At 44.2% G+C, this 12,389-nt stretch overlaps 1 protein-coding gene across 1 annotated transcript in view; it reads left to right on the plus strand.

Moving 5' to 3' along the window:
- Nucleotides 1-12,389, plus strand: part of EHD4 (EH domain containing 4) — an 88,355-nt gene that overhangs the window by 40,564 nt on the left and 35,402 nt on the right. Inside the window, exon 3 of the mRNA XM_082242780.1 lies at nucleotides 2,741-2,838. Coding sequence (XP_082098906.1) covers nucleotides 2,741-2,838 — 98 coding nt within the window. The remainder of the gene's footprint in view (nucleotides 1-2,740; nucleotides 2,839-12,389) is intronic.

The raw sequence follows: 12,389 nt of genomic DNA on the forward strand, positions 1-12,389 counted from the left end.
TTCTTCACATACTAAGTGTACAGATCAGGAAAGTTAGAGCAGTGTTTTTTAACCTTTCAGTCAAGGCACCCTTTCAGAACTGTGCACAATCCCGGGGCACACCAGTCGAAGGGGTCCTTCACACCTGGAGTTGCGTTTTGAGAATGCACTTTTTGTGGCGTATTCGCGCTCGTCGCTCATGTACACTCATTTGCTAGATGCTTGGCAAATAATGGCTCCCACACGTGACTGCAAAAGGCAGCACATTTTTGTGCAATACAGAAAACCGTGCAATTTTTTTATTTTTTTTGCATTTGTTGCCTCACTGCACCTAGTGTGAATAAATATAGTCTGTGAGGCACATTTAAATGATCTTAGTACCGTAGGTTATGACTTGAACCCCCACCCCGAAAAAAAAAAAAAAATCCTCCTACTAGCACAAGATACCACCCCCCCCCCCCCCCCGTTCCCAAATCCCCACTTCTAGCATAGACCCCACTCCAATAACCTCTCCTATCCCAACCCTCTCAAATCATCCTTCCCCTCTCCAACCACAAATGTGGACTGTGCTTAACTCCTGTGCAGTGTATGGGCTGTGTGTAATGACTCCAGTGCAGTGTGTGGGCTGTGTGTAATGACTCCAGTGCAGTGTGTGGGCTGTGTGTGATGACTCCAGTGCAGTGCGACTCTAAGAGGAGAGAGCACAGCCTGCCCGGCTCTTTCCTTTTCCCTGCAGCTATGTGATTATGTACTATTGCCGGAAGAGCAGAAAGCTGTAGTGCTACTCGACATGTACTTAACAATCGATGACCTCATCGGTTGGTAGGACGCGTACAGGTGGCCCACACAGCTTTCTGCTTTGCCAGCAATAGTACACATAGCTGCAGAGAGGAGGAGAAAGGAGTGTGCACTCACTCTCTCCAGGCATAGTCGCACTCCACGGGAGTTATCACAGAGTAGTGCTCAGACCGAAATGTGTCTGCGGCACCTCAGTTGAAAAACCCTGAGTTGGAAAATAGTTGTCTCCTCCTCCTCATGCATGTTCTGGATGATTGAATCAACATTTTTAAGAAACTGTGCCAGCATTACCTAATAGAGCTCAGCAACAGCAACCTCCAAACCAAGCTGTATTGGCTTTGACATGGAGGCTGTGAGCTCCCTTGTCATCACTGGAGCACTGTCCTGGGTAGGTGAGTGGATTCTAATATTACTTGACCCGATAACTGTTTTGCACTGGCAGAGCAGATGTAGAGTGATTGACTAAGGTGGAGCAGAAACGAGTAAGTCAGTGTAAATCTACCAGCATCTGATACTGCCTGAAGCTTCTATGTGGTGAAGTTGGTGCGGCCTTCAATGAACTGGTGTATGGTGAGCAGGTGATTAGTCTTCCACCACATAGGAAGCAGGTTGAGGCGACTGATCCTCTTAATCAGGTAATAACCAGCCATAGACTGTTCGAATCATGTATGGGCAGGCTGAATGTACCCAAGTTGATTGATCCATTTGGGTGCAACCAGCCTGCCGGATTTTCATGTGATTATTGCAAGTGTGCCTCGCTGGGAGAAGACAATGGCTCGACAGGAGGGATTCACCCATCAACACTGACTGTGTTGATGGGAGGGGGGGGGGGGGGTTTGCTTTATTTTTAGGCATCTCTTCAATGTGTAATGGCAGAAAGTGTGGAAGGTTGTCTTGCTGCCGCCTCTCACAAATTCAATCTGTGTAACAGTGTCAAGTATACCCAATCTACAGTCCTTGAGCTCCACTGGAATTGAGACCTGCAGGTGCAGTGTTTACCATTGTGACTAAAGTGCTCCAGTAACTTTGAAGCTTCGGGCACCTTCAGAGCAAGTGTATTAGGTCCCCTGTGTCTCTGCCGCATCTAGCACATATAGGGTTTTGGTGTAGTACCATTGCATGAAACTTAAGCGGGGTATGGTGAGCCCATAGTGGAATATTTAGCTGGAATAGTCTCTTGGGGCCTTTTATTGAACATGGTGGACAGATTCTAGAACGTCCTCCCATTGATCACCTGGTATGTCACCAATGTTCTGCTCCCACTTATCATAGGCTGGGCTAGGAAACTTTTTTCCAGATATGCTCCCAGAAGTATAGCATAACAATTGGATATAAATCCCTTGGTGGAGCTGAATAAGGTGAAAGACACAGGTGGGTGAAAGTTCCAATGCCATAGACCTCTGAACTTTAACCCCATGTTTCAGTTGTACATGGTAGAACCACATATTCGGAGAGATGCCAAATTTATATTGTAATTGAGCAAATGATGATAGAGTACCATTTTCAAAAATATGTTTGACATGTGTCATCCCCCTCCCCCCCTACAGCGTGCCATCTAGCGCTAGTTGTAGCTTGAACATTTCGGGGTAGGTGTGATTGTTCCATATTGGGCTGTAGCTAGTGTATCCTGTAACCTTTTGCAGTTTTGCTTTCTCCCACACTTTCTTTATAATAATGTTGGGTTTGGAGAAAAGCTGTGCCTCTAACCCCTTCTCCAAGAGTAGAGGCCCCACTAAACTGCAACATGATGGCTATATGTTTCCACTTTACACATGTGGAAAGCTCTAATCTGCTTCTGTGTGCATGGTGGAGTGCATTGACAGATTGCTTAGGTTACATTTATACCAAATGAAAATCCTTGGCCACAAATGTACTGGCAGCTCTGTATTTGTTCAAATCTAGGTATCAGTTGTTGGGTCAGATTGTCACACTGATTAACCTTCTTTTCTGCTGTCTCTCGCAGGTTTATGTGTTCACAGTTGCCCAATCAGGTTCTCCAGAGCATCAGCATCATCGATTCACCTGGAATCCTCTCTGGAGAGAAGCAACGTATAAGCAGAGGTTGGTACAGTTTACTTATGGGTGTTCACGCTAGAACGCTGAGCCAAAAATGGAACCATAATTTTTGGCAGGGCTCGCCTGCTTTGGCCAAAGCATTTGCATAGTTGAAGTTGAATAAAAAAAATGTTTATCATTTTTCAAACAAAAAATAAAAAGCCTCTTCATTATCCATTTTATTGTTACAGTTCTGAAGCTAGGGGACATAGATGGAGGGTTCTTTTCTAGTATTTTCAATCATCCAGGCAGGTAGGAGGTTAGAATTATTCTTAATTGCTTACTGTTAGAGCTTCTCTTTCCAGGAAGTTTCTTACTACAAGGTCTCTTGTATTGCCTTGGATAGCTAGTAACTTGTAGGGAGGTTGACTGGTTCTAAAGGACTATTAAAGTGATTGTAAATTTTCATGTTTTTTCATATAGAAATAACAAACCTGTTTATACTTGCCTGCTCTTTTTTGCAGTAGATTTGCACAGAGCAGCCCGGATCCTCCCCTCTTCGGCTCTCCTGGCCACTCCCTACTGGTGAGTGCCCCCCCACAGAAAGCCGCTTGCTTTGGGGGTACCTGAGCCGAGTCACAGCTCCCTGTGTCCATTCAGACACGGAGCCCTGCCCCCTTTCTTTCCGGATTGGCTAGCTGACTTTGACAGCAGCAGCATCCAATGGCGCTGCTGCTGTGTCTCAGCCAATCAGGAGGGAGAATCTCAGACGGCTGAGACACTCGTGGACATCGCTGGACGGAGAGGGACCACAGGTAAGTATTCGAGGGGTTGCTGCACACAGGAGGCTTTTTATCCTAATGTATAGAATGTGTTGAGATATAAAAAAAAAACCTTCGAATTTTACAACCGCTTTAACGAATGCATGGCTCTTAAAGCAGACCTTAATTCAGTTTGGCGAGTCTACCCATCTGGCTCCGTACACCCTCAAGCATGGCTCCCAGTTACACGACCTGTCCTGGAATGATGCTGCAGAAGGCAGAAATACAAGCGTAGGCAAATCATAATGTACTTTCAAGTCTTACATTGTCCTAATTTTACATAGCATTTCTTCATCCACAAACCTCTAATTTGAAATTGTAAATGGATCTTTGAAAACAAATCCTAATGGAAGTAAACCTGGCACGGTTCTCTACTTATCATGCCCTCAAATATTTGATTGGATGCATAGTGGGCTGTCCCTGTGTGCTGTCATAGTATTGCTGGATCAGGCTAACACTGGGTGACTTTTTTTGTAGTGAAATGGTGAGCTTCATATGGCAGTGATTGTAAAACTGGGTTTTGTAGCAACTGAGACTGGCCTGTCGCATTTTTCAGATAAAGAAACTGTTGACACGTTTGGTTTCACTCCCTCTTTCAGTGTAACATTCTCTGCAGTCTTTTCAATAGATTGCTATGATGTCAGTCTTCACTCGGTACTTCAGTTTTCTTTTTTTTTTCCTCTTCGTTATATTAGGTGTTCAGATACAAATGTAGCTTTTTTTTTTTTTTTTTTTTTACGAAAAGGAAGTCTAGAAATCTGTTATAAAATAGGAACATTTTTTTTAAAGCTTATTACTGTGGGACTCCAGGAAAAAGTAGTGAATTGTACATTAAGGCCCACTCCCCCAAAACATTTTAGCATGATGCTGCCCTACACCATGCACTTCATAACTCTGGTGCCCAGGAGTGCATGTCATCTAATTCCACCTACCTTCCGTTCCAGGGGGAGGGGCAAGTGGATGGTCATCGGAGACCCCTAACCAGTCCACCGATGTCTGCATGTAAGCAAAAGTTCCTAAAAACTTTGAACTTTTTTTTTTTTTTTTAATATTCTCTTTGATTTAAAAAAAATAAAAAAAAAACCCTTTCCAGGGTCCAGTGGTGTTCAAATGTGTCCTGCGCTGTCAGCAGCAGAGATAACTAGATTACATGAGTTGCTGCAAACACTGTTGAGCCCTAAAGGAGTTCAGTTCACTGGCATGGTTTTGGGTGTCAAGAACACTCTGGGGGAGGAGTTCCTCTGACATCATTATCCATAGTCCACATATGGGCAGCAATGTGATGGGGCTCCCTGTGATAACACTGGGCCAAATATGGTCATTGACCTCCATAGGGAACTTCATCCCCAGAGTTCCCTGGGTGCACACAGTCTTGCCAGTGGACGAGAAATAGGACCCTACTCAAACTCGATTTTGAGCAATGAGGAGGGACGATGGTGTTCCTCCTTCCTCTGATGTGCCAATTCTGGATCGTGCCATGCAAGACATCTTCGATATCGCTGATGCCTGCTGGTATGTTGGAAACACGCTTCTCCCCGTTGCCAGCACTCTTTCCTGGACAACTGTTAGCATAGGATCACCAGTGCTTTGGTAGGAGGAGCGCCATATTTTTGGGCAGCTAATCTTTCTCATGCTAAAGGGCATGTGGGCTGGTATCATCCTAGTAGGGACTTGCCCCCTTGCTATGGGGATTCCAGCCTGTCTGTGGGGCTGGTCATTTCTGTTTTTGTGTGTTTTTTTGTTTTTTGTTTTTTTTTGAGAAAAAAAATGACGCCAACCCTTTTAGCACTAAACCTATTTATATCAACCGTTTCAGCACCATGGAAAGCATGTTGGTAAATGAATGAAAACCCATTCCTGTTTAGACAAGATTTGCCAAAAAGGTGAAAATGGCTACTACTAAACTATCAAGATTCACCCCCAGCAAGAGTCAAACTAACAAATTAAATGCAAAATGCATTGGATTAATTTCTGACAGAAAATGTTCTGTATCCCACTGAATCTTACTTGGACAAATTATAGGATTTGTTTTCACTGGGTGAACTTTAATAGTGAAACATTGATAAACACATAGTAGTCAATTTATAAATGTTTTCATACAAATTGCACACAAATGGATTTAATTTGGAAAATGTAGGAACCCTGGGTGAAAGTCATGTAAAAACATTTGTAAATGGACCCCTTGGTGTATACAATTTTTAGCTGAATTTCAGAGCTTGGAGGCGATGTTGCCAGCTCAGGGACTTTCCATCCTCTTTGTATTTCCTTTTTTTAGCGGAAGTAGAATATTTTATACAGCTTCACACCAGTAGAATATATTGCATTACTTGAGAAATCTTGTTTTGCAAATCCACTAGAAATAGACTTTTGAGTATTCTCTAATCTTCAGATATTTTTATTTTCTCTTATGTTGCATTATGATTCAGTGGTGTGCTGCACTTATGTATAGAGGTATTTCTCTAATATGTGGCTTTTAAAACCCCACCTTTCTGACACATTAAAGGTTGTAAAACAAGGCAGTGGAAACTTGTTGCATGCCTGCCATCAGCTTCTTTTGTGTGACAGGCATCACTAGGGATAGACCGATATGGTTTTTTTCAGGGCCGATACCGATATTTTGGTCCCAAAACGTATCGGTATCGGCCGATATGGGCAGATATTTTGCACATTTAAAATTTTGAAAAATAAAGACAAATTTTGACACAACTGGTACTGAACATGTTAATTTTTGTTTAACCTTCCTAGCGGTATTCCTGAGTGTGGCTCGGGGTTAAATTTCAGTGCCAAAAGCGGTAACTCCGAGCCACACTCGGGGTACCGCTAGGAAGATTGTTGGATCCTGGTAGAGGGGTTACTTACCTTGTCACCGGGATCCAGCGATGTGTGCGGCGGTGGATCTTCCTCCTGATGCTCTGTGTGTTTATTATATTATGATTTTGTGTTTCAAACTTTATCATACCCGAGATGTTATAAAGAAAGCACAGTAAAAAAAAAAAAATCATATGTAAGTAGTTGGTTTGGGCTGCTCATTCTTAAGAATTACATGCAAAATAATGGTACCGCTTTCAGCACCTAAAATCCGAAAGAATCATACCGCCAGGGAGGTTAATGCCTAATGGCTGGCTGGCACCCTGTGGTGGGTTGGTGGCGGGCTTTCTGGCACCCTGTGGTGGGTTGGTGGCGGGCTTTCTGGCACCCTGTGGTGGGTGGGTGGCGGGCTTGCTGGCACCCTGTGGTGGGTGGCTGGCTTGCTGGTACCCTGTGGTGGGTGAGTGGCTTGCTTGCTGGCACCCTGTGGTGGCTGGCTGGTACAGGGCCTGTGGGTGGGTGGGTGGCTGGCTGCCTGGTACAGGGCCTGTGGATGAGTGTAGCGGACTGGCACCGGACTGCTGTGGGAGGGTGTATGGCTGTGATACACTCCCGCGAGACTAGTCCCGCCTACAGACGAGGCTGTCCAAGGCGAGGGAGGCAGCCTAAGAAGGCAGAATGACGTCCCAAAAATATCGGCTAGTTCCAGGGCCGTTACCGATATACCGGGGAAAGTGCATATCACCCCCCAATATATCAGCCTTGCCAATAATCGGTCTATCCCTAGTCAGCACTCCCATTAAATGTGTTTAATATTGCTAAAGTTTAGCAGAAAGATTTCTTTAAAGAAATAGGCTCACAACTTGCTGCAAGCTTTGTAAATGCTTGCTGTGCACATGATCTAATAGAAGTTGGAACCCCGTGGGCACAAGGCCAATACGCTATTACTATTAGTCCTTTTCAGTCAAGGACAGGGTAAGATTTGGGACTTTACGATTTCCTTTTGGGTAATAATTCTGCTTCTTCCTGACATTCTTCAGGCACAAACACGCAGTACTTTTGATTGCTCATCTCCATCTTCCTTTCCAACAGTTGTCTTGCTTTGAAGTTCCAGTTGTATTAGGCTGGCCAGGATCAAACAGGCTATGATTGCTGTGCTGTTTGACTTCCTACTCTAAATCCTTTTTTTCATGTACAGCTGGTGGCACTTGGAGGCCATGGTTTAATTTCCCAGGATTTCCCAAACAGGTCTTTCATTTCCTGCATATATTCAAGGTCGACGGAAATAATTTTAATAAGACATTATTTTTGTTTTTTTTAAAATGGTTTGTTGCATTTGCAAACGTCAGTTTTTTTTATTTAAAGTGGGCTTTTTCTTTTTAATTCAGACTTTATAATGCATTATACATATGTTCTTTGTACAGATTATGTAAGGCCTAATGTCCACTGGACACTTCTGTTGGAGGCATCTCCCTCTAAACAAGGCAGAAAAGTGTTTTGGTAGAAAAAATGTTTGACGTACCTAAAATTTATTTTATTTATTTCACATAGCACTGTCAATTTACACAGTGCTTTACATATACATTGTACATTCACATTAGTCCCCATCCTCAGGGAGCTTACAATCGAAGGTCCCTAACTGACATTCATACATACACATACTAGGGCCAATTTAGACAGCCAGTTAACCTACCAGCATGTCTTTGGAGTGTGGGAGGAAACCGGAGTACCCAGAGGGAACCCACGCAGGCACAGGGAGAACATGCAAACTCCAGGCAGGTAGTGTCGTTGTTGGGATTTGAACCAGCGACCCTTTTTCTGCTAGGCAAAAGTGCTAACCACTAATTTATTTCATTACCTAATAATGCCACTAATTTATTTCAGTACCTAGAATAAATTATTATTCTGGCCATTTTAAATGATTTAATGTCCAATCGATGTGCCTAAGACCACATTCACATGCCTCCAAAGACGCCCAAAAAATGCCCGATAAATGCCTGCAACAAAAACGCCAAGGTGGAGCGGAGCCATATCCCTGTGCTACTAAAAATTATAAGAAAAATGATCTTTTTTTCTGGTTCTGGACATGCTACAGAGCTGAAACTTAACAGGTACCCTTTATAGACCCCCCAGACACTTAATCCAAAAAAAGTCATGCCTGCCTCCAAAAATGCCCGATAAATGCATTTTTGGCTCTGAGGAAGAGGCTAGGCCTCGAAACGCGTCAGTCATCTCATCGGTCATGGACGATCATATGGACTAAACACGGACAATTGAGCAAATCAGCTTGACACGCCTTATGTTTATCTACGTCTGTGAGTAGCCATTTTTTAATGTTACATAAATAAAGCCTTTTATTGAGGATAATGCGCTAGGTCGGTGCGCCCTTTCTTTGTTCTTTTTGCGGAGAGGAGCCATATGCCTGTGCTACTAAAAATTCTAAGAAAAATGCTCTTTTTTTCTGGTTCAGGACCATTTTAATGGAAAGTCGGATCACAAGTCGCTTCAAATAAGATAAGGAGGCGACTCCCATTGAAGTCTATGGGACAAGTCGGATAAAAGTCACCTCAAAGTAGTACAGGACCCTTTTCAGAAGTCGGAGCGACTTAAGTAGTGCCAATTAAGACGGCACTCGTTGATTACTATTGCTTTTGTTATGTCAAGCGACTTGAGGGCACACAAGTCGCCTCACAAGTCGCGGCAGTGTGAATGGACTCTAAATGCATTGTTTACAAGCATCAAACGTTGATGCTTGTAAACACCTTGTTGACACTATGCCATGAAGAATTAAGGCAGTTCCAAAGGCAAAAAGGGGGTCCAACCCGGTATTAGCAAGGTGAACCTAATAAAGTGGCCAGTGAGTGTAAATGGGCAAACGGAGCCTGCAGTTTTGGGAGGGGAGGAGCCGGCCTATTTAAGGACAGGCCGCCCTCCTTCCTCGGCTGACGTCACGGGGTACGGCACCATGCCCACCTTGCGCAGCTGTTCATTCATCGCAAGTGTCAGCTGTGGCTCGAACAGCTGTTAGCAGGAGCTCTCCCAGAAGCTGTGAGTATGCGGGGAATGTCCCGTGCCGGCCGCACACTAACGGTCGGCACCATGCGCACACCCCTCCCTGCTGGGGGGGGGGATTCGTACTGCCTGCCTTACCCTTCACCATGGCTCCAGGGGCCATCACCGCATCCACTCTCGGTCACTCCTAGCTCCACTGGCACCTGGGACTACCTCTGGTGGGCGGGCAGCCTCTACCCCCCCACCCTGCCCCCCACACTACCAGGTAAGGAGGCTCTGTCACATTCTCCCCCCCCAGCCTCGCTCCTTCACTGCATGGTCTCCTCCTCCGGCCGGAGGTGGGGTTAAAAAAAAAAAAAAAGGGGAAATATGTCACTAATAAAGCATTGAAGCAAGCCGAGGGGGTGGGGGGGGGGGGGTGTGATGGGCGTATTTCTGCATCTCGGACATGCACAGGCAGCCATGCGCACTCAGGCACTGACGGGTCGCATATATATATATATATATACTATAATATATATATTATATTTTGTTCAGAATTGTTGCTGTTTTTTGGTTTATAATGCAAAAAATAAAAATCGCAGAGTTGATCAAATACCACCAAAAGAAAGCTCTATTTGTGTGAAAAAGGGACATCAATTTTATTGGGGTACAGCGTCCCACGACCCCAGTTAAAGTTACACAGTGCCGAATTGCAAAAAATGGCCTGGTCATTTTTAAGGGGAAAATCTTCCGGTCCAGAAGTGGTTAAAGTAGTTGTAAACCTCAGAGATAAAACATGAAGAAAGCATATTCCTCTATAGTGTGTACTTGTCTCAATCCAGAGCACTAAGTGTCATTTCTGTCTGCTGCTTTGTTCCCCTGCTTTCAGCATGAGTCACTTCTGACAACTTTTCCTGACACTAAGAGGTAAAAAGGTGACAGGGGAGGAAGCTCCAGCACACAGCCTGTGATTGACAACCTCCGCTCAGTTCCTATGTGAAAGGGGGGGTGTGACCCTTCCCTCCAATCAGCCCTCAGCTTTCCTCACTGAGTGAAACTTCAGCTCCCTGCCCCCCTGCTTTCAGAAGCTTAGACAAGGTGTATAAATTCTGGACTTTGGATATAAAGAGAATACTACAGATGAACAGGTACAACTTTTATATCGGAGGATTTGTTTAATTTCTGTGTATCACCTGAGACTAGTCACTTGACTGGGTATATTTTAGGCGCAGCAATAAAAAAAAATAAAAACTGATTTCGCTACATACTCGCTTAAATTCACGCTTGCTCCCAGGTCTCATCTCTTTTGCAGTGCAGAGTGGGAGGATCCTTGGAGAGTTTGCACCGCTGCTTGATGCTATTACACACACCCCGAAAGGGTAGAGTGTAAGCTGTTTATATCGTATACATGTCCTGTTCCATCTAGTGTGTTTCTGTGGGTTGTTTTGTTGATAATCGGAATAGCTTTTGCTTGGCTGTCATGTGTTTTCCAAAGATAAGGGTTTTTTTTTTGCGTTCTGTCAAGTGAAAGGAAAGGGAAGTTTATGCAACGCCCACTGACATTAGACATTATTTCAACAAAACTATCTGATATTATTTTAAAACCGATATGTAGGTCCATCTGAAAGTGATTTGGCAAACCAACTGACGATCTCAATATGCTAAGATATCCCATAGTAGTACAAACAGGAGCAAGGACAAAATGTCATAATAATAATTGCTGCCTTTGTGTGTTTTTTGGCTAGGAGAAATTCCCGGTGCTTTAACCACATGTATGCCATGTCAAAGAGTAAACCTCTGCTAGGCAGAAATAGGAGGGCTGCCATATGTAAAAGCGCTATAGTTGATTGGCTGTCATGCTGTTCCAATGTTTCAAAACACGATTTATAGATGGAAGTTCTGATTTGCCTCATAATTGCTCTGGGTTAGTGACTCGGTAAGAACATTGAAGCTACAGACCGCTACTTTTCTTTTAGTTTTGGATAGAGTGGGAGAGATTGGAACACCAGTCTGTTTTCATTGCTGTCTGTGCCCCTGTTGATGAGATTCAGCCTCTGTTTGTCCTGTTGCGAGCCGGTTCACATAGGAGCGACCCGACTTGCCGGGGCGACCTTTGGAGCGACATGCACAGACTTCATTTCATTGAAGTCAATGCAGGTTGCCCCAAAGTAGTACAGGACCCTTTTTCTAAGTCGGAGCGACTTGTGTCGCTCATATTAGAACGGGTCCCGTGCTAATCTATGGCAGGCGACTTGTCAGGCGACCAGGTCGCCTGACAAGTCGCCCCAGTGTGAACCGGCTCTGACCATTATCATTGAAAGTGAGTAAACAAATCCCAACTTTTGGGTTGTCCCAGAAAAGTAATCGAGGGGAAATCTTCCAAAGGGGGCTCTAGTTCTGGTGACCTGGGGGTTCCCAAGGGATTCCCTTTAATTTGAAGGGATTTCCTCACTCCTCCTGTTTGGCTAACGGACAGGAAGTAAAGCGAAATCTCAGCAATGGGACACAGATGGCGAAAAACAATCTGACAGGCTATAACCCTCCTATGCCCCAATTAAAATGGGGGGGGGGGGGGCGGAGAGCTTTGCCTATGGAGCTCTACTATTACTATTTTATTAATTTTACTAAAAAAAATTCTATGGTAGTGTAGATAAAACCCATAATTTTTTTCCTTCTCTCAATCCCCCGCTGTATTGCAGGTTTGAGCTTTATATCTTGCTGCATGACACGTTTTTATTTTACAATCAGGCATGATGTCATGTTGCACAAATTCACATTTCTTTTTTCCTTTTTATGCATGGTCGCGCTGCACATGCACATTAATTTGCATGGAGCATCCGATCCAGTCTGCCTGAAAAAAAAACTTCCTGCCCTACGTGTGACAATCGCAGCAAAGTAGCTCACGCGCCTTTTTTTTAACGTCTGGCTTTGCGTTTTGTCTTGTGGTTTTTTACATGAAAAAACATTTGTCTGCTTGCCTGCAGTTGGGGGTCC

Source organism: Pelophylax lessonae (genome assembly GCF_965119305.1).
Source record: "Pelophylax lessonae genome assembly, chromosome: 13".
NCBI classification, from domain to species: Eukaryota; Metazoa; Chordata; class Amphibia; order Anura; family Ranidae; genus Pelophylax; species Pelophylax lessonae.